Source organism: Homalodisca vitripennis, unplaced genomic scaffold (assembly GCF_021130785.1).
Source record: "Homalodisca vitripennis isolate AUS2020 unplaced genomic scaffold, UT_GWSS_2.1 ScUCBcl_2130;HRSCAF=6573, whole genome shotgun sequence".
Lineage (NCBI taxonomy): Eukaryota > Metazoa > Arthropoda > Insecta > Hemiptera > Cicadellidae > Homalodisca > Homalodisca vitripennis.
Window position 1 is genome coordinate 1 of NW_025778259.1, and position 21,837 is coordinate 21,837.

General features: G+C 36.2%; 1 protein-coding gene across 2 annotated transcripts in view; it reads left to right on the forward strand.

Annotated features, from left to right (window-relative positions):
• Positions 1-2,724: 2,724 nt before the first annotated feature.
• Positions 2,725-21,837, forward strand: part of LOC124371852 — a 39,194-nt gene continuing 20,081 nt past the window's right edge. Inside the window, exons 1-6 of one of the 2 annotated variants that reach the window (XM_046830212.1) lie at positions 2,725-3,209; positions 6,643-6,807; positions 10,676-10,781; positions 13,752-13,920; positions 17,040-17,208; positions 21,142-21,283. In XM_046830212.1, coding sequence (XP_046686168.1) covers positions 3,096-3,209; positions 6,643-6,807; positions 10,676-10,781; positions 13,752-13,920; positions 17,040-17,208; positions 21,142-21,283 — 865 coding nt within the window. In that variant the 5' untranslated portion in view covers positions 2,725-3,095. The remainder of the gene's footprint in view (positions 3,210-6,642; positions 6,808-10,675; positions 10,782-13,751; positions 13,921-17,039; positions 17,209-21,141; positions 21,284-21,837) is intronic. The other variant, XM_046830213.1, reaches the window with a different exon arrangement.

Genomic DNA, 21,837 nt, shown 5'->3' on the forward strand with positions numbered 1-21,837 from the left:
AATTTTATAGATATAAAAACTGTACATGTATTTTTTTTAAATATTTATGACGCAATCCAATGCATGTTACATGTCTGATGGAAATAAAGGATATTTGATTTGATTTGGTACCCATGCACCCACAGGGACAACTACAGTTGGCTTTGCGGTAATAGTTGTCGCTAAGTACCTAGAAGATGTTGCTGAAAAGACCAATGAGGTTGTGGCCACAATTCGTCAGTGGCTTTCAACAGCTGGTCTGCACTTGCCCATCAGAAGACTGAGGCAGTTTTAGTGAAGATCAAGGAAGCCATCATTCTTAAAGTGGGAGGCTGCAGGATCTTCTCGCAACCGTCAATACAATATTTGGGAGTGCAAATCGATACCAGATTGCGCTTCGATGAACATCTGAAATAGACAGTGTCGGAGTAGTAAGCTACACACTAGCTAGAATCATGCCGAATGTTGGTGGTCTGCGACAGAGCTGACGCAACCTCTTCGCTGGAGTGATGATTTTGGTTATATTGCATGCAGCCACTGCGGTGAAATCATACGCGTGATAGAAGGACACCGAAGTATACCGAAGGACAACCCTGCGGGTGGCCAGGCCGTTTTGTACTGTACTGTACGATGCCATTTGCGTCATCTCTAATATGACACCAACCCAGTTAATGGCAGAGGAACGGGCGGAGCTTTACTGAAGGGCAAACCATTAACATTACATCGACCAGTATGATTACAATAGCAAGTTGGAAAAGGCTCTGGGGTGAATCCAGCAATAATTGATGGACTTATCGGCTCTTCTGAGATCTTATGGCGTGGTCATCGAGAAAGCACGGAGAGGTAAACTGTTACCTAACGCAATTCCTGACAGGGCATGGCGGTTTTAGAGCCTGTGGACATCGCTTCAAGCTGGAAGACATGAAGCATGTATTCTTTCACCCCCTACGTTTCCGAGAGAAACGGGAGACCCTGCAGCAATACCTTCATTTATTTATTTATTCTTATTTATTTATTCTTCCAACGGAATTACACCACTTGTACATGTAATAAGTTAAAAGGAGTATAAACTATTAATAGCACTAATATAATGTATACATATATAATTAAATAACAAACAGTGTTAAAATAAGTAATAAAAAAACAGGGAATTAGTAATAAATATAAGTTAACAAATAATCAACGAAAAGGTAAAAAAAAAAAAAAACAATAATAAATAGTTAAATATAAAAAAGAAGCAACAGTAATAAATGTGTAGTGTATGATAAGAATTAAATAACAACTAAGTGATAACAAAATTTGACACATGCAAAAGTAACAATAAATAACTAGCGACATGCAAGAAAAGATAAATAATCAGTAACATGCGTAAACCTAATAAATAATCAACAACATCTTAACATCTTAAATAATTTAACATTGAAATAAATATAAACTAAATCCATTACATGCATACCAGTGACGTGCGTGTTTGAGTGTGCTTGTGTGTGTGCGCGCGCGCGCGCGTGGGGGCAGGCTACTAGTTAGTTGTTTACAAGGGAAGCCACTTTTCTCTTGAAAGATGCGACAGTCTCATTGAAGAAGTCAAAATGTGGCGCAGCATCACTTCCAGTTCTAAGAAGTCTAGAGAGACCGCTGTGATAAGCGTAGTAAGTAGGATGGTAGCGTCTACGGAAGATGGTCATCGAACGAGTTCCTCTTGAGATGGAGAAGTCAATGCCACTGAGGAGACCTGGGCAGTCAAGCAGTCCATTCACCAGTTTGAAAAGAGTTACCAGATCCGTGAGCTGACGTCTTCTATGTAGAGGTAGGAGGTTAAATTGACTCTCGACTTCGCTTATAGGAGTTGTGCGGTAAGTGAAACCCAACCTGGAGCCAAGCATCCTGATGAAGCGCTCCTGGACACTCTGTATGATCAGGTATGATCCCAGAGAGCATCATTGGGGAGATGCTGGCAAATGATTCCATCTGAAAAGCGGTGTCGCAATTAGCAGCAAAAGTAATTAACAGTCAACTTCCGAGAAGCAGAGAAAAGGAGGAGCCTCTAGAACGTTTAAAACAACCCGCAGGAGTAGACAAAGGTTTATAAATAGGCAGTCCGCTCCCGTTACGTAATGTCTTGTAATGACGGTTCCCTACTCCACGTAGTCTATCAAACATTTTCTCACCTCTCTACCTTCGACAAACTAAACACACACTCAGATCCCAGTACATACTTACTAAAAGTTGCGATAAGCATCATTAGTGGTAATTTTAAAGGATCACAATATGCTGCCCATCTGATGATATGTTTGAGAAGCCAGTGTTATTGTATACAGGTTTTGTGGTTCATTGTTGAACATGTTTGAAGGTTTACACGGTGTTGATGAGGGAAATCTGTGGTTACGTCTTCTTTTTTTTAATTAGTGTTGTTATCTGGTATAGCCATATTGCTATAGCTTTATTATATTTAAATCTATAAATATTTAAACTACTATTATTTATTCTCATTTTATTGTTATTAAACCATTCTATTACTGTTTAATATTGTTTGGACTGTTATATGAACAGTTCTTTGTCATATCATGTAACTTAAGTCTGCTGTCTTTGGTGGTTTGTGACTATACATTTTTTTATTGTTACTGAGAAATGATATTCGCGCACATCTATTCTCTATGGCGTTGTCTGGGTCTGGGGAAGTATGTTCAAATAAATTGAACAGCTGATCTGTGTGGCAGAAGGTGAAACGCTGCACAGACAAGAAAACAGCTAAAGATAGTGGGTTGGTTGTTGAAGTGTAGTACGTGATTTTTTAATCCTAGCTTCTCTCATATGTTTCTGTCGTTCACTCTCTCTGTATCTGTTTTGCATTTTGCAAGCTAGGTCGGAAAAAGAGAGCAGAACTGGGAGGCCTTGATCTTGGAAGGAACGAGGCAGTCAATTAATTTCTTTGTTAAAAGTTGTAATACAGAAGCCGAATGTCACCAATTCCCATTATCTATTAAAAACATTTTACAAAATAATTCAGTGCAGTATCGGATTTATGGATTAATTGGTATAATTATAGTTTTTAACAATTGCGTTGTATTCGCTTGGGTCACCTAATTCCTTTGTTGTTTATCACGTAACATTGTACGATGCAGGTTACTTGTAAATGTTTAAATGTAATAATAAACTCAAAAGGAACAGCAATAGAAACATATAATTTAAGTAGTAAAGGTAGTCAAACAGATCATCCATTTTTCAATGAGGTATGTAAACATTTAATTTCTAAATTACAAACAGGTTTGCATAGAATAGTTTTGCTAACAGTAAGCTAGTAACTCATTACCTTGAGAATGAGAGGCTAGGGTGATTACAGTATTTTGTAAATATTGTTTATTGTAGCAAGTATGTAGCTACACTGACTGAAAAGTCAATAGGCCTAGTAATTTTGATGAAACTCAACTTGGTCATATGAAACTAAGTGGAATCAGAACTAGGCCTAGGTTAATAATTTTTTTAACAATATAGGCCTTTGGACCAGTTGACATTGGCAAATTTGTCTTCTCTGCTCTTGACTCATATAATAAAATTTATAGTAAATCTTAAAACTAGACTTCTATCCTTCAAATTTTATTATAAATTTATTACCCTTCCTATCTACTTAGCCTGTATCCAGCTAACTCCTTGTCTCCTAACTTAGACCAATTATTAATCATTGCCTTTATCAAACACTTATACATGGGAGTCATATACAGATGAGATTAAAAAGTGCTAAAAATGAACACTGTAAAGTGATAATGTACCTGTGCACACAGAATATAAGCTCTTATTTTTGCTGAAGATAGGCTATTTTCCTTTTAATCAGGTAAGCTGTGTGAAAATAAAATCACTTCTTGATACCAATATTTTATGTTCCGGTCCCAGTTGCAGTTGAGGTCTGGGTCTAAAGGGCTTGTCTTGGAATAATCTTGAACTACAACGTTTACTTATTAATAATAACCTGTTTCCTAACTTGTTAAAAGACAAATTTTATTACTTTTTCAGCATCAAAAAAGAATCTGAAGGATATATTAAACTTGTTTATATATAAGTGCATGTTACAAAAGGGAAACATTTAGGATAAATTTTTAAGGTTTGATCAATTTTTGTTGTGGACATGTTCTCTTTCTGTAGTGAACCGAAACATTTTATCATGTTTTTAGTTTGGTTTGTTAAAAAAATATCAAACTCAACAAATACAAACTTTATTTATTTTAATAAAAATTAAATTCTTCTACATTTGGTCATCTTTTCTGAACTCGTGTTTCGGTTGTCACAGAACATTATGTAATTAAATTTTAAAACTGAATATTATCTTGAGGTATCTAGACCAATGTTTTCTTGATATCATCCATCTATTTATTGATTATCGGCAGTACAGAGTTGTAGTCTTCATGTGGAGTTTCGGATGAAATACCTATTTCATGATATTTTGAAAGACTGTTTTAGGTGTTTCGGTACAGCTTTACTTTAGGAGTCATCACTCAAACAAGTCTTGTAACTCCAGGCCTTTACTCAATGAAATCAGTTCTTTCATCTGAACAATGATAAACTTGTTCATGATTTATGAAGATTTAAGTATTACCTCTATAACATCTATAGTGTAATACTTATTACTGCCAAAAAAGAAAGGCCCAAAATATCTTTCTTCCTTTCTGAGCTTTCTCTGAATTATACCAAAATCCTTATCATTGGGAATTAAAGAATGCTCCAAAATATCGTTTACCGCAGATAGGATACTAGTCCAGAACACTATGCAGTAAATGATTAGTTGACCTATTTAAAACAATCTAAGCAAAAATTCTGAAGATGTGTGTATGATGGACTAGTTGCCTTTTTGCAGTAAGTAGTTCATATTATCTTTAAGTTCTTTAACTCTTGCTTTTAGTTCTGTTGTATCCTAGTATCTTCTCCAGTACCCCCTTTTTAGTAATAAAAATATTGGAAACATGTACAATAATTAAGGAAACAATTTACATTTGGTTTAGAAAAATCGTTTTTTATCTCATCATCTCATAGCACTTAGAGTTAACCCATTGCGGATCGTGAAAACGGCGCGCGCGCGGGCCTTAGAGTACGAATAAATCCGTATTACAACTCAGCACCCGCAGTGTTTGCACGCCTACCTGCCTGCTTAGCGCGCTCACTAATTATACATGTTTTGTTTTTGTTTATGTTGTTATTTATGTTATATAAACATTATACAGATCATATTAGACAAGTATATTATACTAGAAGTAAGTTATATTCAAGTATATTCATAAATATCCTCGGAAGCACTACTTTGAGCGTTTTATTTATATTGAAATGATGTTGAAATAGAGTTTTCCACATCCGGTGGTGTCCCAGGAACAATGTAATGAAATAGTCCTGAACATCTGAATCATGGTCACTAGCCCGCTCGTCACTGTCAACATTAGTATCCGCGTAATTATGAAAACGTGGACAAATACGCGGGTCCATCCTCAATAACACTATCGATATCACTTTCCGCACTTCCACTTTCTAATAATAGTCTATCTAATTCAGATGATCGTAAATCGTCACCCATTTTATTTACGTACACGCACACGAGGCAAAGGAAAATCGAACGCCACGACTGTACGCCTCAGACAAACAATTTGTCGCAAATAATAACGTTATTGACCGATAACGAGGGGAGTGTTTGTGGACGAGTACCAGAGATAAGATAGGAAGCCAGTCCAGGAAAACTGAGTATAAATATCTCCGAGGCTTATAACAGCGATAAGCGTTCAAAACAAATGAGTCATCCCGTACCACGTCATCCGCGTGAGGGTCACGTCATTGTGCTTTTGGTCCACGCCTCGCTCCGCGTCACCCTCATGTCGTTGATCCGCAATGGGTTAAAGAAGAAAATTAAGCTTGATATAAGTAAAAGACATTAGCTGTATATAAACAAGTCATATGGTTTTTAGACACAGATCATTCCATACATTCAAATCGTGTGACCAAACATTACACAATGTAACATACATAGTATTATCTTTAAACAAGCTCTCAAAAGTCATTTATTTATTTGGGCGTATAAAGTATTAAGAAGAAAATCAACATTAATGTAAGTAAAAGATATTTGCAGTATAGTTCATCGGAAGGTTTGCCTTCATGGCAGGCATGGTTTTCTCATCTTTTAACATTCATGGCAGGCCAGTAGCCTATATGTTTCTGTAGATAATTTCTGAATGAATGTTTGGATGTGCAAAACTGGCAACAAAAATGACCGACTCTCACCCCCATCTTGTTATGGCTAAGTGTGTCATCTCTCCACAAAGCGTACATCACAATATATAGGTTTTAATAAAATTTATGTTTACTTCTCCTTTTTTTACTGGAGCACTTCCTCTGTTGTTTAGGGAGACTTGCCCATAGTTACAGTTCTCTTCGTGAGATTAAGTATTAGAGAATGAGTCAATTTTACAGCATTTTGTTGTTCCTTTACTTTTTCATTTTCTGGATTTCACTTGTTGATTATGAAAATAACACAAATCTTGTGTAACTACAACCAACTTCTCCAGTATCCCCGTACTACTTCTTACATAATTGAACATAGAATTATAAAGAATTTCACTTGTTTCTCAATTGATGAAGCTGAAATCAACCATTCCACTAGAAGACGATATAGTGTAACCGGTTGTGTTGCAGAACATCGGGTTTGTGGAGCTCTTGAATATCCACAAGGAGCAGCCTGCACTGGTTGAGGTGGACATCTGCGGAGATTGGGTCATCAACCGATGTCTCAACTGTGGTGTTTACACTCACGCTCTTGACGCCAGCACAGCCGTTGTTCTAGTCAGCCGAGCTCTGCTCGTAAGTAATACAGTTTAATTCCAATGTCTGTCTGAGGCCTAGATTAGATGCTTACTAATTATACAGGGTCGCCACCCAACTGTGAAACCAGGAATAAGCCGTGAATTTCGTTCACTATGAAAAAACCTTAAATAAGCCTTGGAATTTAATGTACAAACCTTGAAAATCTCTAAAACTTGTGGTTAAATGAATCAACATGCGTCACGCTGTGATTCTTTCGTAAGGCCTGGTACATACGTGAACGAGAATCACGCAAGCCTAATCGCGAGGGTTACTCTGTGTGAAAAGCACAATCTCTTTCTATTTTTATTTGTAATGTTTATAAAAACTATCCACCGTGAAATTACTATTTTTGTACCGTAAAAACCGTGAAAGAGCCGTGAATTTGATGATTAAGATTGAGTGGGATACCTGTTTATATACTATCTATGTATATGAAATTCTGTACATATCTTGAACCAAAATTTTACAAGTGTTTACACGTAGAATAACATAAAATTAATCCAGGAATAAAAAAACTTTTAACTCTTAAAATTTGCTTTCTTTTCCACGATAATTTTAGTATATTTTATGGTTGTTTAGTTTAATTTAATTTTATGATGTGTTATTCATGAAGAGTATAAGCTTTTTTTGAAAGTTTACTTAGTGGTGCAATAAGTGTAGATAACATTAGATAGCTTTTATGTTTGGTTATATTATCTCTTCTTTATAAATAATGGAAGTTTGTCGACCGGCCTAAGCCCTTATAGAGGTTCTCTGTAGTTTTTAGTTTCATGTGTACTACCACATACAAGTTTTTTACTGTAGCTTTACAGTGCAGACTTTATTGGTCTTAAAACTCCTGTAATATGTATTTGTTGCATACTATGTAAACTTGTAACTAATAAAGACATTTTATTCATTTAATTCTCCTGTAATATGTATTTTGTTGCATACTATGTAAACTTGAAACTAATAAAGACATTTTATCCATTTAATTATTTCTTTTAAGTTCATTATTTGTTATGGATTATTTATTTATTTATTTAACCTTAGACACCGGGATGTGTCGCATCTATACTTAGTCTTTTGGGGTCCATAGGCAAACTCAGTCCGACATCGCTATCTCGGATGGTCCGGTCCATAGGCGAACTCAGTCCGACATCGCTATCTCGGACGGTCCGGTCTAAAGTCAGACTCAGTCATTCAGACTATATTTGTTCGATATAGGGTCTCTGTAGATTGTGATAGGGTTTTAAATAACTAGTCACAAGTTATTTTCCTCTATGGTTTCCCTTTCGGCATTTTTACGATGCGTAGTTGAAATCCTGAGTAGTGTTTATTTTCAGCTGACCTACGACTTGTTGCAACTGTTGCTGTTTGGTTAAAAATTTGTTTTGAAGTCTTTTGTTTATGAATACATGCAGGTTTGTAATTATTTAGTTTACAATAAATAAACACGTAAAGTGAGTTTTCATTTTCAACTGAAATGGCGTCAACGAGCCGAGGCAGAGGTGATGCAAATGTTTTGCACAATGAAGACATTCAGGATGCACTGTCTGATTTTGATAGTGACGATCATGATACTGATCCTAATTTTGCTATTTCTGAGGACGAAAGTGTAGTAAATAATCGTGATTTAGATGTCAGTGTTAGTGATAGTGATGAGGCTGAACAACGACCTCCAGCACAAGGTGGGGTTAGGCCTAGAATATTGCTTTATGCACAAGTAGACTAGTGGGAGTATTGAGATAGTAATAGGCCTGATCTTCAACTTGTACAATTTGATGAAAATCGTTGTGGATTTATACCACCACAAAACCAGCCTAGACCAACAACTCCTTTACAATTTTTCTCTCTTCTTTTATGTTGGAGCATATTTCTTAAATTGTTTAGGAAATAAACCGGTATATAAAAGAAACAATTTCCAAAATTACACTCTTGTAAAAGAAATTATTGCATTTCAAGGTGTCCAGGCAACATGAACATGGATAGACAGGCAAAAACAAACATGAAAGAATATTTTCCTGAAAACTGGGTGGATTCCTCAGATTTTTCAAAAACTTATTCTCGTAAGAGATGTTTACAATTGCTGATAAGTCCGTAGTCAATTTCAGAAGGAAACCCTTCAAAATGGGTGTTATACCCAGAAGCCTACCAAATGGGGCCTTAGACTTTGTTTTGGCTGATGCACCAAATGGCTATTTCTCTGTAATTGACCCATATTATGGCCCACTTGCAACAAACTCATTGATTCGACCTGATTTACCATTCAAGACTAGGATTATTTTACATTTGGTAATTCTGTTACAAAATGCCAAATGCAGACTGGATGGATTTTGTACTAGCACAGGTCTTGCCAATGAATTATTGACACTTGACCTGACCGGTAAAGTTTCACTGAATAGAAAAGGACTCCCTAAAAATATAAAAATGCATAATCCGAAGCGCCTGGGAAAACACAGTGTAGTTGCCTTCAGAAATAAGTGTGCAGACATTTTAGCACTTGCTTAGAGAGAAAAGCGCATTGTATTAATATTAACCACAATGCATCTACACGAGTTGTTACATGAAAAATTAGACAAAACATAGTGGAACATGTGGAGAAACCTATTGTCATCTGTAAGTACACTACTAAATTGGGTGGTGTTGATAGAATTGACCAAGCTATGGGTTTGCTAACAAGAGTCTAAAATGGTGGAGTAAGCTTTATTTTTGGATTTTGGAGGTATTAGTTGTCAACAGCTATTTCTTTCACAACATCAAAAGAGAACATAACCAATCTCCAGTGCATCACACTGATACAGAAAACAGTTGATCGAAGATTGTTGGGGATGTCAACAACATTCGCCATTTGTGAGGTTGAACTACTTCTTTGGATGGTGATACAGCTATAAAGATGAGTGGGCTTTACCACTCTCTAAGAGCTCATGAACAAATGAAACCAAAGACTGTGCCGTGTGCTCCAATTAGAAACATCCCTGGAGGTAAAAAAAAAAAAACACTGTTCTTCTGTGGTACTTTCCCACACAAACCTGGATTTAATTTTAACTTGTGTTTTGACAAGTATCATACTACAAAAAGTAGGCTCACTACAAAAGGTGAATAAACCATTGCAGTACTGGCTTGTTCAAAGGGTTAAGAGGGACACTACTTTTGGTTAGAGTTGTAGCTTGTCATGAAAACTCCATGAGCACCCATAACATAGCCCTGCTAGGCTACTGTAGCCTAGCCTGGCTACTGTTCACTTGTACCCAGAATCCACATATCAAGCATATTCTCTTGACAATCCGGCCCTTTGCATATGCTGTTCCACCTTGACTTGGAAAAACCGCACAATAAACATAATTTTGTAAGGAATAGCAGCAGTAAAAATTTGTGAGCGTAATCGACTTGATAGATAAGACTAGAGTTGGGAGAAACAAAAATGTTGAGATGTTAAATTATAAAAAAGAAGCCAGTCATATCAGTTTAGCTTGGTCGAACTTTTATTGATGACAAGAATTTGGACCAAGTAGTTCGGAAGTGGACGCACACGACTGTCTGTCCTATTGGAACATAGTGTCTTGGTACATGTGTTGGAGTTAGTGGATACTTTCTACTCGCAAATAATGTAAAGTAGCTTGTTAACTAAAATTCATATATGTACATAGATCTCAGCAAATAGTTTAGAGGCAAAGTAGCTTGGGGTAGAATAAATTAGAACGCTATGTCCAGACATTTATCTTTCCATGAAAGAGATTTCTCTAACTTTGACATAATACTATTCTAATTTTATGTAAATGTATTTAAAATTGATTTATGTATGCAATAAATTATTTAATGTCAAGTGCTTGGATGCTCAATATTTCACTGGAACCCGTTGCAATTAATCATAATTTTTGTCCAGACCAAACCACAAGAAATAGCAGCCATGAAGAGTAGCGAGAAATATTCACCAGCTTTTAACATTGTGATAGAGTCTTCCGAAGAAGATGTCAATGTCCCAGTCACAGGTAAATTTGTTGCAAATTTTACACTAGTTACTACTCTGTGAGTGTAATCATAATTACAGTAGAACCCCTCATATCCGGCCTCGGTTTTACCGCACCTCGGTTTATCCGGCCACTTCCCGGAAGCCAATATCGAAATTTATTTACCACGGCTTGCAGACGCGCAGTTGCACGCACTAGTCTCCCACGACTCTTGCGTTATTTTGGTGTATCTATTTGTTTACATTTTCCTGTGTTGTCCTCAGTTGAGCTAATAGGTTTTAACCTGTAAAACAGTTCGTTGATTATTTCCAGTGCGGTTAGTACAGTACAGTACAATTGTTTTGTTTCGTCAAGTGCTGTGTACTGTAGGTTGGTTTTATCCGGCCGAATCGTTATCCGGCCAGGGACTCGGTCCCGTGGTGGCCGGATATGAGGGGTTCTACTGTATAGAAGTACCTGGAGTATAAACTAGGTTGTATTTCTTTCACATGTGAGACTTTACACTTCTGAACAAAGTAAGTTAAATTAATTGTTTTATATGTAAAAAAAGAGAAAAATAAAGCTGCATTCTGTCAATTTCATAGCATTGTGCATCACCAGTTAGTAGGCCAGTGACACGGACCAACTATATGCAGGCGGTGTCATAACCAACATTTTTATCCTGTCGTAATATTGCTTTCATTATTAAAATTCTTGAGCTATTTCTATCATCTTCACTCAACAGATATTAAACTGAAATTGTCAATAAGCAATCGTTTTGTGTAGAGGTGACACATACATATAAAACTATATAAATACTATTTTTATAATAAAAACAATTTGTTAGATTAATGCGCAGGAAAACTTGCCAAGATCTATTATCCTGGTTTTTGTATTTTACTTCCTGTATCGATTATCTATACAAATAATAAATAAGCATATCTCTAAGTACAGTAATATAAATAAATATATAAATAAGTAGTTCTAGGCAATTATTTCACTACATTTCAAATTTTTTATACAAATTTTTACGGTATCTCAAATCGTAAAACCTAAAAATTCTAATAGTAAGGTATGACTTTCATTATTATACCTATATTAGCTCTCTTGAAAAATTAAAATGTTTGTATTTAAAGCTAGGCTCTATTTTTTATGGTTTAGAAACAGTGCCAAAAATACTAATTTTCATCAAGTTTTTTTGCATTACACTTTGAATTCATTTATTTGCCAAAGTTCTTAGTGAATTAATTAAAAAGTGTTTACCTTCTTTGAAACATTTTCTTCGTCGGATGCTGTAATTTAAGTATTTATAATTCCTACAATTATCTAGGTTCTAACTATTTCAGTCAACAATTATGTTATTCAATTAACCTTATTTACAGATGTTCGAACTGTTATCTATTGTTTTCCAAACAGAGTTCTACTCTGTCACTGAAGTTTTCTACAACCCTTAAGACCTCTTCTCCATTTATTGATTGTGCAGCAGGCCTGATTCATTGCATCATAAGTATTTTAACCTTCCCAACAAGTAATAGTCCATGCACGTTAATCTGGAGATCTGAGTGGGTAGTTGACTGGTCCACCTCTCCCACCATTTTTGAGGATATTCCTCATCCAGAGTTTGTTGCACTGCTTCAGAGAAGTGTGCTGGTGCTCCATCATGCATAATTCACATTTCTTGGATAATTCGTTCAGGAATATTCAATAATAAATAAGGCAAGTAATCAATGAGTAAGTAGAACATATTTCTGTCCAATTGTCCTTCAAAAAAGAAAACAATTTGGTTACTAATAATACCACACCAAGTATTGAGGGTCCAGTACCTTTGGTTGTCTACCTCTCGCATCCAGTAGGGATTCTCAAAAGCCCAGAACCTCATGTTACGATTTACTTCTGCATTGCTCCAGAGGTTGCTTCGTCACACTGTAAAACCTTGTGAATAAAATATTCATCTTCGTGCATTTTATCACGGACTCACAAACAAAAGTTCATTCTGAGAAGGTTCTCCATGCAGTTCTTCTTGATATAGTGAAATTTTGTATGGGTGCATTTTACTGTCCTTAAGGAGCCTGAGTAGCCTACTACTGATCATTGGCTAATTTCTGCATTGGTAGCCACTACTCTAGATGAGTCTCGTGGATTGAGCTGAACTGTAGCCAAAACATCTGGTGCCTTATCATCTCTTGCAGGCCCAGTGAGCCCTTTGTTGTGATCCGGTTGTACATTTCTAGTTTTATGGACACGACTAGCAAGTCTTTGGAAAACCTTTCATGAATGATGTTCACGGTGCGAGTAACGTTAAGCGTACAGTAGCAGCAGCTGTGTAGTTCTGTAGACATTAATCTAACACCATCAACACCAAGAAAGCTTCCTCTTTGCGGAATGGAATATTTTACAGACAACAACACATGTCTTCATGGACACGATACAAAACTGACTGACTAACTATATAATAAAAAAATTAGATAGGATATGATCATCTCTTATCATTTCTCCCAAACTTATTCATATGGTTCAGTAGTTGTTGAAGATAAACTTGTGCACTGGTAGAAAGTAATTAAACGTAAAAACATGTTATTAAATCAATTAAAAACAGGTTAAAACATAGGTGGCATTGATGTTTAGTTTGTTATCAAACAAATTACAGCTCACTAATAGATAAATTGTAATCAATATTTAAATTTGATAGGAATTACCACTTTTATAACCTAATTATTGTGTACCTTTTTTATGCTGTTCATAACAACCTATATTTTGACATGCAAACAATAAAATAACAACATGCAATAACCTCAAATCAAAATATAAATATACAGTATTCTATGAATAAACCAATTACGGCATAAAATATTTTGTAATTTTTTTATAAAAATAATTGGTTAAACGCTTTTATTTTTTTGTGCTTAAGCACTTTTTCTTTGTCTGTGATAAGGAAACCTCACTGATAAACTGTCCATAGAGTTTAACATTTGTGTGGCAAAATTCCTATAGAGTTTACTATTTGTGTGGCAGGGGTGCATAACACTGCTGTGGGTGCTGGTCTACAACAGCAGCTTACAGAGTGGATCAAGCGTGAGACCGCGCTGACAGAGGAGCGTGTGCGGCAGTACTCGGAGCAGCAGTACGAGGCGTTGGATCAGTTGCGCACACGAGTCCATAGGGATCATCACATTCTATCCAGGTGACACATTAGTTAATCTGTTGTAGGTGTAATGGTGATAAATATTTTAAACTAACATAAATGCTAAATATACATAAATCGAACAAAATAAATTACTATTGTTTTATATTTAAAAGCAGCTATTGTATCGAATACGTTGCAAATTATGTTTAGTAGGAACAGTTGATATCACAACAAGCAAGTTAAAAACATATTGGATGTGAAGAATGAATATAGTTTTACTGTGGAATCAACATTTTTCAGTTTCTTACTTTATTTTCTGTAAGAGAACAAAATTTAATTTTTTTTTTTAAATAAGGATAAAAACACAAATACACAATACAATTGTCTGTATTGACATGACAACACTGTTGGAATGACGTGGCGTAAGCCGTTTGTGATAAAAAAGATGTAGATGACTTAGATCTCTAAACATGACTGCATAATATATTTGTAAGACGGTCACAGGACTTGTGTTAGCGTAGAGAATCATGTTTTTACAATGTTTCCTGACTCATAAAAATTAAAACAAGAGTGGCCTATAGATAGCCCACTCATCCTAAAAGAGTTAATACATTACTGTAGTTTTACAAATATTATTTTGATTATAATTTGTATTTTCTATATATTATTCAGGACATTGTCGCGAGTCTGCTGCTTCTATTCGTGGAGCACTAATTGGCAGATTGCAAATTACCGATTGCTAAAATGTGTTTTTACAGTTCTTAGTGTATAAAAAAAATATTAACTAGCATTAACAGAATATTATTATTTTTAAATATTATTTTACTTGAAGTTGGTATTTTCAATGTGTACATTCATCAACGTCAGCATGTCTGCTGGTTTTATGCATAGACGTTAGCTGCTTGGTGAATGTTATGTATATAAATAAAAGTGTATCTTACATTGTTCTAATAAAGAGGTTTTATTTTTTCAAATGTTGGTATTATAATTAATACAAATATATATTTATACATTTTTATGTACAAGGGATGTATTCTGAAATCCCATTTTACGATCTGCAATTTCTATTATTTATAAAGAAGAACGTAGGGGATGTACGACTTGTATAGTACTCAAAATATATCCTGCTTCTGCAAATTCAGTTCAAATAGCGAGGCATTCTTAAGTTTGTTTTCCCCCTAAAAGGATGAACAAAGTTCTAAGTATATTTCAAATGAAAGTTTCTGGTTGTACCAAACTGATCTTGTGTATTGGCAAAATCGTGGTCTCGTACCAAAAACTCATGCACCTGAAACATCTGATCTGCAATGCTACACTGCAGTCCGTCCCATAGAAAGGCTCTGTGGGCAATTTGTTTGTTTTCTCTATTTTTCTGAATTTGGATTCATATATTTTCCAAACATCACAGAAATGTATTATGAATTATAAGTGATGTTATGTTGACAGGTTGAAAGACTCAGAGATATCAACAAAAAAGCTTAAAATAGGTGGTAGCACCGAATCGTCAAAGAATTTCTTGCATATACCGTTGAGAGAAAAAAGTTTGCTAGGCAACCGCAGCTTCGCAGCATTTCCTGCAAACACAGCTAGTGACGAATAACTGTCACCATGGAGTAAGGTTTAAATAGAGTATTACAGTTGTTTATAATTGGTTTGAAAATTGACAAGAGAATCAAAAACTTTCAGCCAGGTAAACAGAAAAAAACAGGGAATTAAAAAAAAAAAAAAAAAAAACATTTGAGTGGCCATCCTGAGTGAGTGTGCTTATTTACAATGTTGAGCAGTTACAATGCTTGACAAACTTGAATCTCATGGCATCCGAGGCGTGCCTCTCCAGTGGCTCAGATCATTTCTAAGCCACAGAACTCAAATTGTCCAGATCTCAAACAAATTATCTGAACCAATTCACCTGAGTTATGGTGTCCCACAGGGCTCAATTCTCAGTCCAATTCTCTTCCTGATCTATGTCAATGATGTAGGTTCATCACTTCTGCACGGAAGACTAGTGCAGTATGCTGATGACACGACTCTCTGTTTCACTAGCAAGTCAAAATTGATTCTGGAACAGCAGAGTTTTGTTGAAATCAACAACTGCGTCCAAAATTTAACAGCCTCAATCTTAAAACAAATTTTGCAAAATCCAATTTTATAAATTTTGCTTTACGATCAGTAGATAGTCATGACGAGCCAGCTGTTATGTTGGCTGACACCATGCTGGAAGAAATATATTGTTCAAAATTCCTGGGAATATACCTAGATCGACGGTTGACTTGGAACGATCACATCGACCACGTTTGCTCCAAATTGGCCTCAGGCATTTATGTTTTGAGGTCTCTAGCCAAATACTGCCCGAGTCAGGTTCTGATGATGGCGTATTATGGCTTGATTTACCCCCATCTCACTTATGGGCTGGCGTTGTGGGGAGCTTGTGCAAACAATCAATTCCTGAGAGTGTTCAAGCTGCAAAAACAAGCGATCCGCATTATCGCTAAGTTGAAATTTAGAAAGTCGTGCAAGGAAGCCTTCAAAAATTTGCAACTGTTGACGCTGCTCAGTCTCTACATCTTGGAAACAACTCTGTTTTGTATGTCTAAATGTGCCATGACGAATGGCTGAGACATACATGTGTATGGACTAGAGGCAGAGATAACTACCGAACTGGTAGACACCTAATGGTGGTTTATGAACGCTTGCCTTCACGGGCAGGTGTTCATTTCGTCAATAAGTTACCAGATTCAATTAAAAACACTCCAACGCTCAAAGTGTTAATAAATTGTTTGAAACGCTTTTTAGTGTCACAAACATTTTATAATGTTGACGAGTTTTTTTGCTTATGATTGGGAGACTACCAATTAAAAAGACTGACAAAATTCGTCGCTGGAAGTGGGAATAATTGGAAAATGAATGGATGTAGGTACGTTTGCAAAACTGTATGTTTAAATGAGATTTCTTGTGGTGTGTTTGACAAAAATTTTAACAAGTAAAAAGTAAAAATTTGACATTTGCCATGCGTTGTATAATGTTTTGGCAATAAAACTCTGATTTGATTTGATTTAAGGGAGGTAGTGCTACATATATTGTCTAAAGTAACTGTTCCATCTTCTATATGAGGTATAGAATGTAAGTTCAAAACCATGATATTACAGGATTTTAAACAAACGCTTTGATACTTGCAGAATTGTAGCCATTAGCACAAAGAAGTCACAGGTAGAAGCTGCTGAAGCGTGGAAGAGAGCGCCACAGATCTCCAATGCCACCAGCCCCAAGCCGACATCCCCACTACAGAGCAAGCCTATACTGCCTGACCCTCTAAGTGCCATCGCCCAACCCAAGAAATCTGCACAGGTATGTTTATAATTTTAACAGTCATTAGCTCTCTGAGTCATGCGTGGATACCTCCAAATCAAACAAAAGTGACACAGCCTTCTAGTAACCTCCAGTGTGAACCATTCATACCCTACTTGCCATTATCATTAGATACACTAAGAAACCTGTGAAGGCCAGTCTCTAGTTTTATTAGCCATTAGCACTTGAGTCAACTGTGGATGCTGCCAAATTATACAAGAGTAATACAGCCTTCCATTAACAAATCCAAGCATTCATCTCCAGTGTGGACCATTCATTCTCTACTTACTGCTCTCAATGCTCCACTAAGAAATCTGTGCAGGTCCAGATCACAGACTAGGTATCTCTAGTTTTAATACCCAAAGTCAGCAATACTTGTGGCTGTCATTGCCATTACTCCACTTAGAAATCTGTGCAGGTCAAACTCTAGTTTTACCAGCCATTAGAACTCATAGTCAGCAATATCTGTGGCTATCATTGCCATTGCTTCACTTAGAAATCTGTGCACGTCAAACTCTAGTTTTACCAGCCATTAGAACTCAGTTAGAACTCAGAGTCAGAAATACTTGTGGTTATCATTGCCATTGCTCCACTTAGAAATCTGTGCAGGTCAGTCTCTAGTTTTACCATCCATTTCCAGTCAAGAGTCAGCAATGATGCATCCAAATCATACAATAGTGACTCAGCTTTCCAATATCACAAACTCCATGCATTCATCTCCAGTATGAACCATACATCATACCCTACATTTTGTTATTATTGCTATTGCTCCACTAAGAAATCTGTATGTGGTTGGTTTGTAAGGAAGATTGGAAGAATACTAAGGAAGAATTATTGTAAACTCTTTATTTCTAAACTAGCATAGAGATCTAGAATTGGTGTAGTGATTTAGCTAAACTTGGTGATAGTGAGGACTCTGATGTTGCCGAAGCACCTTAGTGTACTTTGATCAGAAATCCTATGGCAAAGAATTGTTACATTCGAACCTTAGGATAAAGATAAGCAAAGGTAATATAATGATTGGAAGCACACCAGTTTTAAATATTTATGGTCCTCTCAATCTTCTCAAAAATTAAATCCTCGTCAAAAGGCAACCCCAAACGTAACTCTTTGACGCTAATGACAGTAAGCCACGTATTTGTACGATTTGGACTTACAAATCCTGTCTTGATGCAGCTTCTGGTTCTGCTACCACTTACGAAGGTGTGCAACGGAGAATCAAAGTTCTTGTTGAGCTCATTGAGCAGTATATTTCATAACAGATTGTACAATGTAGTGGATGTGCTTTGTTATGTTAAGCCTGGTGCTAAGATGTGTAAAGTATTGCAAGGGGTGGTAGGGTAGTTGATGAAATTGATTTAAGTGACTTTCTCATTAAATTTGCTGAAACTAACGATTTTAAGTTAAGTAGCGATGGACTCCTTAACTGCATTGACAGTGTTTTGAGAATGGCAAAGGAAACTAATGCCATATTGGTTAGATTATTATACTGATACGATAATCCACCTTTAATAAATCGTTGAACTTCTTCCGTCCACAATCCAATCCAGAACCTTGTATCCTCGTCTATCCTGAATTATACCAAACTAGCTGTTGGTATCCCATGGCTTCGCAGGCATTTCGTAAGCTTTTGAATAAGCACTTATGGTTCAAGTGAATTATGTTTCCAACGCCAATGTAGAGTTTGTATTATTGCCACGATTAAGAAAATCTGTCAAAATTGTATGTTTATAGCCATTGTAATTACAAAGTGGTCTAACACTTAAGCTTTTAAGTTCAACCAGAAATTTATTGTAAAGAAATATACATCATAACCTAGCACCTTCAAATATTGGCATCTATTTAATATACATAACTGTCTTGTAATTGCAGTTTATGATGTGTAGGCACTTTAAAAACTTTTATCTTTTGCAGCGCCACCTGGTGGCGAGTTATATCAATGGACACAGCATATAAACCTTCTCTGTGGTAAAATACATATATATACCAATTTTCATAATGATCGGTCAAGTAGTTTCTGAGTCTATCAATGTCATATATACAAACACCCTCTTTTATGTATACAGTACATAGATTTGGTTGGCTTTCACTTCAATATGTTGCCAAAAGGATTGTCCAACTTCTTTTAGAATTTATACAACAAAACCTTATTCCTGTTCAGATGGCTTCTCAAGGTTCCTCAACTAATACTCTATCAAAATCTAACACTCGCTTGCCAAAACTAACTAGTCCTTACCTGTCAAAATTTTTTTTAGAATACTGCTCCTCCAGAGGTAACTTTTCGCCTCTGTGTTTTTTCCCACGATCATACATAGCTAAATTTCTAAATATTCTTACTTTTTGTCTGTGAGTTCTAGAGAAAGAAGGCCATCCATCTTTGAGGTTTACTATGATTCACTGCCATAGAATATCTATCTATTTCTACTCCGTAGTAGAACAGAGAATAGACAATAGACAAACTTCTTTATTAGCATATTCATCAAGAACAGTAATAGAGTCAGAAATTAGATAAACTTGTTTTGGAAAAATAATTTTTGAGTCCGATGATGCATCACATTTGAGAGCGATTGTTGAGTTCCAGTTGAGGCCTCCAGTCTTGGTTCAAGAATTCGTCAATGGTGTAGAAAGGCTGTCCAACAAGCAAGTCATGGAGTGCTTTTTTAAAAGCGTTACCCTGAAGCTCTCTTAATGGTTGTGGTAGATGGTTCCATAGCTTTCGCCCAATGTAGGTTGGTTTCTCCTCGAAAAGTGCTGTGCGGTGTATGGGTAGAGTGTAGCTTGTTGCATAACGTGTGTTGTAGTGATGAAGGTCCTTTCCAGTTTTTGAGATTCTTCTGGTGTGCATACATGATAACTTCTTGGATGTATAGCGCAGTAACAGTCATTATCTGGAGTGTCTGGAAGGCATGTCTGCAGCTCTGCCTTGGTTCTAAGTCAGCCAAAACTCGGATGGCTTTTTTCTGTAGGGTAAGAACTCTATACTTACAAGGTTTCCAACTGAGGAGCCACCCCAAACCGCAAGTCCATACCTCAAGTGAGTTTCTACTAATGAGTAGTAAGCTGTTTTGGGCTGATTCCAAGTTGCTGATCCATTTAATGCGTCGAACAACATATATTCCAGATGCTAATTTTTTGCAGACATTGTTCACTTGCTCAGTCCAGGTTAGGTTTCTGTCCAGAATGACTCCAAGAAATTTTACATGATTTTCAACTGTTACATTGGCGATGCTGGGAGTAGTGTCTCTTTTCTTACTGAAATTAATTTGTATTGTTTTTTTGTGGGTTTATAGCCAGGTCATTTGTTTTACAATAATTCAGTGCCTTGTTTAGAGAGGCTGTAGCAGCTGCACAAACACCTTCTGCAGTGAGATTCCTTATCAGGAGTGTTGTGTCGTCTGTGTACATTACGCATGATGTATTATTATCTTGGGTATGTGTTGGGAAATCATTTACAAATAGAATAAAGAGGACAGGGCCCAGTACAGGACCCTTGTGGAACTCCTCGGAGAATAGGAAGTGGTTTTGACTGGTGTGTTTTTGTAATTCCAAGTGTGGTTGTCTGTACCTCAACTACTTGGGTTCGTCCTGACAGGTAGCTTGCAAACCATTTGTTTGCTGTGTCTGTGCCCAGTCGAATGCCTTACTATGATCGAGAAGAAGTGCGGAGATGTATTGTCCTTTGTCTATTTGGTCAATAATGTCTTCAATTAGGCTGATTATGGCAGAAATGGTAGATTTTCCTTTTGAGAATCCATGTTGGCAGTCGTTGATTAAATTTAGCTTCTTGAGGTGTGTCATAAGTCTGATGAGGACCACTTTTTCAATAATCTTTGAAAATGTAGAAATCAGGGAGATAGGATGATAATTTTGCACATCATTTGTAGATCCTTTTTATTGCAACAGTTTTTAATTGCAGACAATTTGTGTGTGTAGGTAGCCAACCGACCAAAGAACTTGCCACGGAAGCCATCAGTAGATGCTGAGGGACTATTTGACCTGGATGGAATGGACGGAATAGACGATAATACGACAGAGACCTTCCCGTCAGAAGATGAGGAACTCTCTGACACTGACGGTTAGTTGACATTCCAATCTGTTTAAATAAATTGTATAAAAATTTTAAGTCTTCTTGTGAGGTAGACATACTTGAACTGTCATGAGTAATAAATTTAAAACCTTTGCAAAATATTGTGGAATTCCAGACAAATATCAGTTGATTTATGAATCTTAACCCTTTGAGTGCCGCAGCGTCGCTAATTTTGATGTTTCGTATTTCAATAATATTTTAGATAGTACAAGGCTATTTTGGCCAAATAACCAAATAGCTGTATTCAATAAGTTCCAAACTATTGATAAATACAAGTTTTATGTTGATCTGTGAAACATACATGTGTTTGGGTACTTATCAGGAGGCCACTATTTATGGATGAGTTTTCCTTATCGGGGACAAAATAAATTACAGTATTAAAAGAACAGACTTTCTTTTTGAAATTAAAAAGTTATTACGACAATCAATGAAAACAAAAACTAAAGAACTACATTTTATTATTCAAAAGTGACAGGTGATTCGTAACGTCTAGGCCTACTTGAAGGGTCACTTGTATAGGCCTATTTGCAGGTGATTTGGTG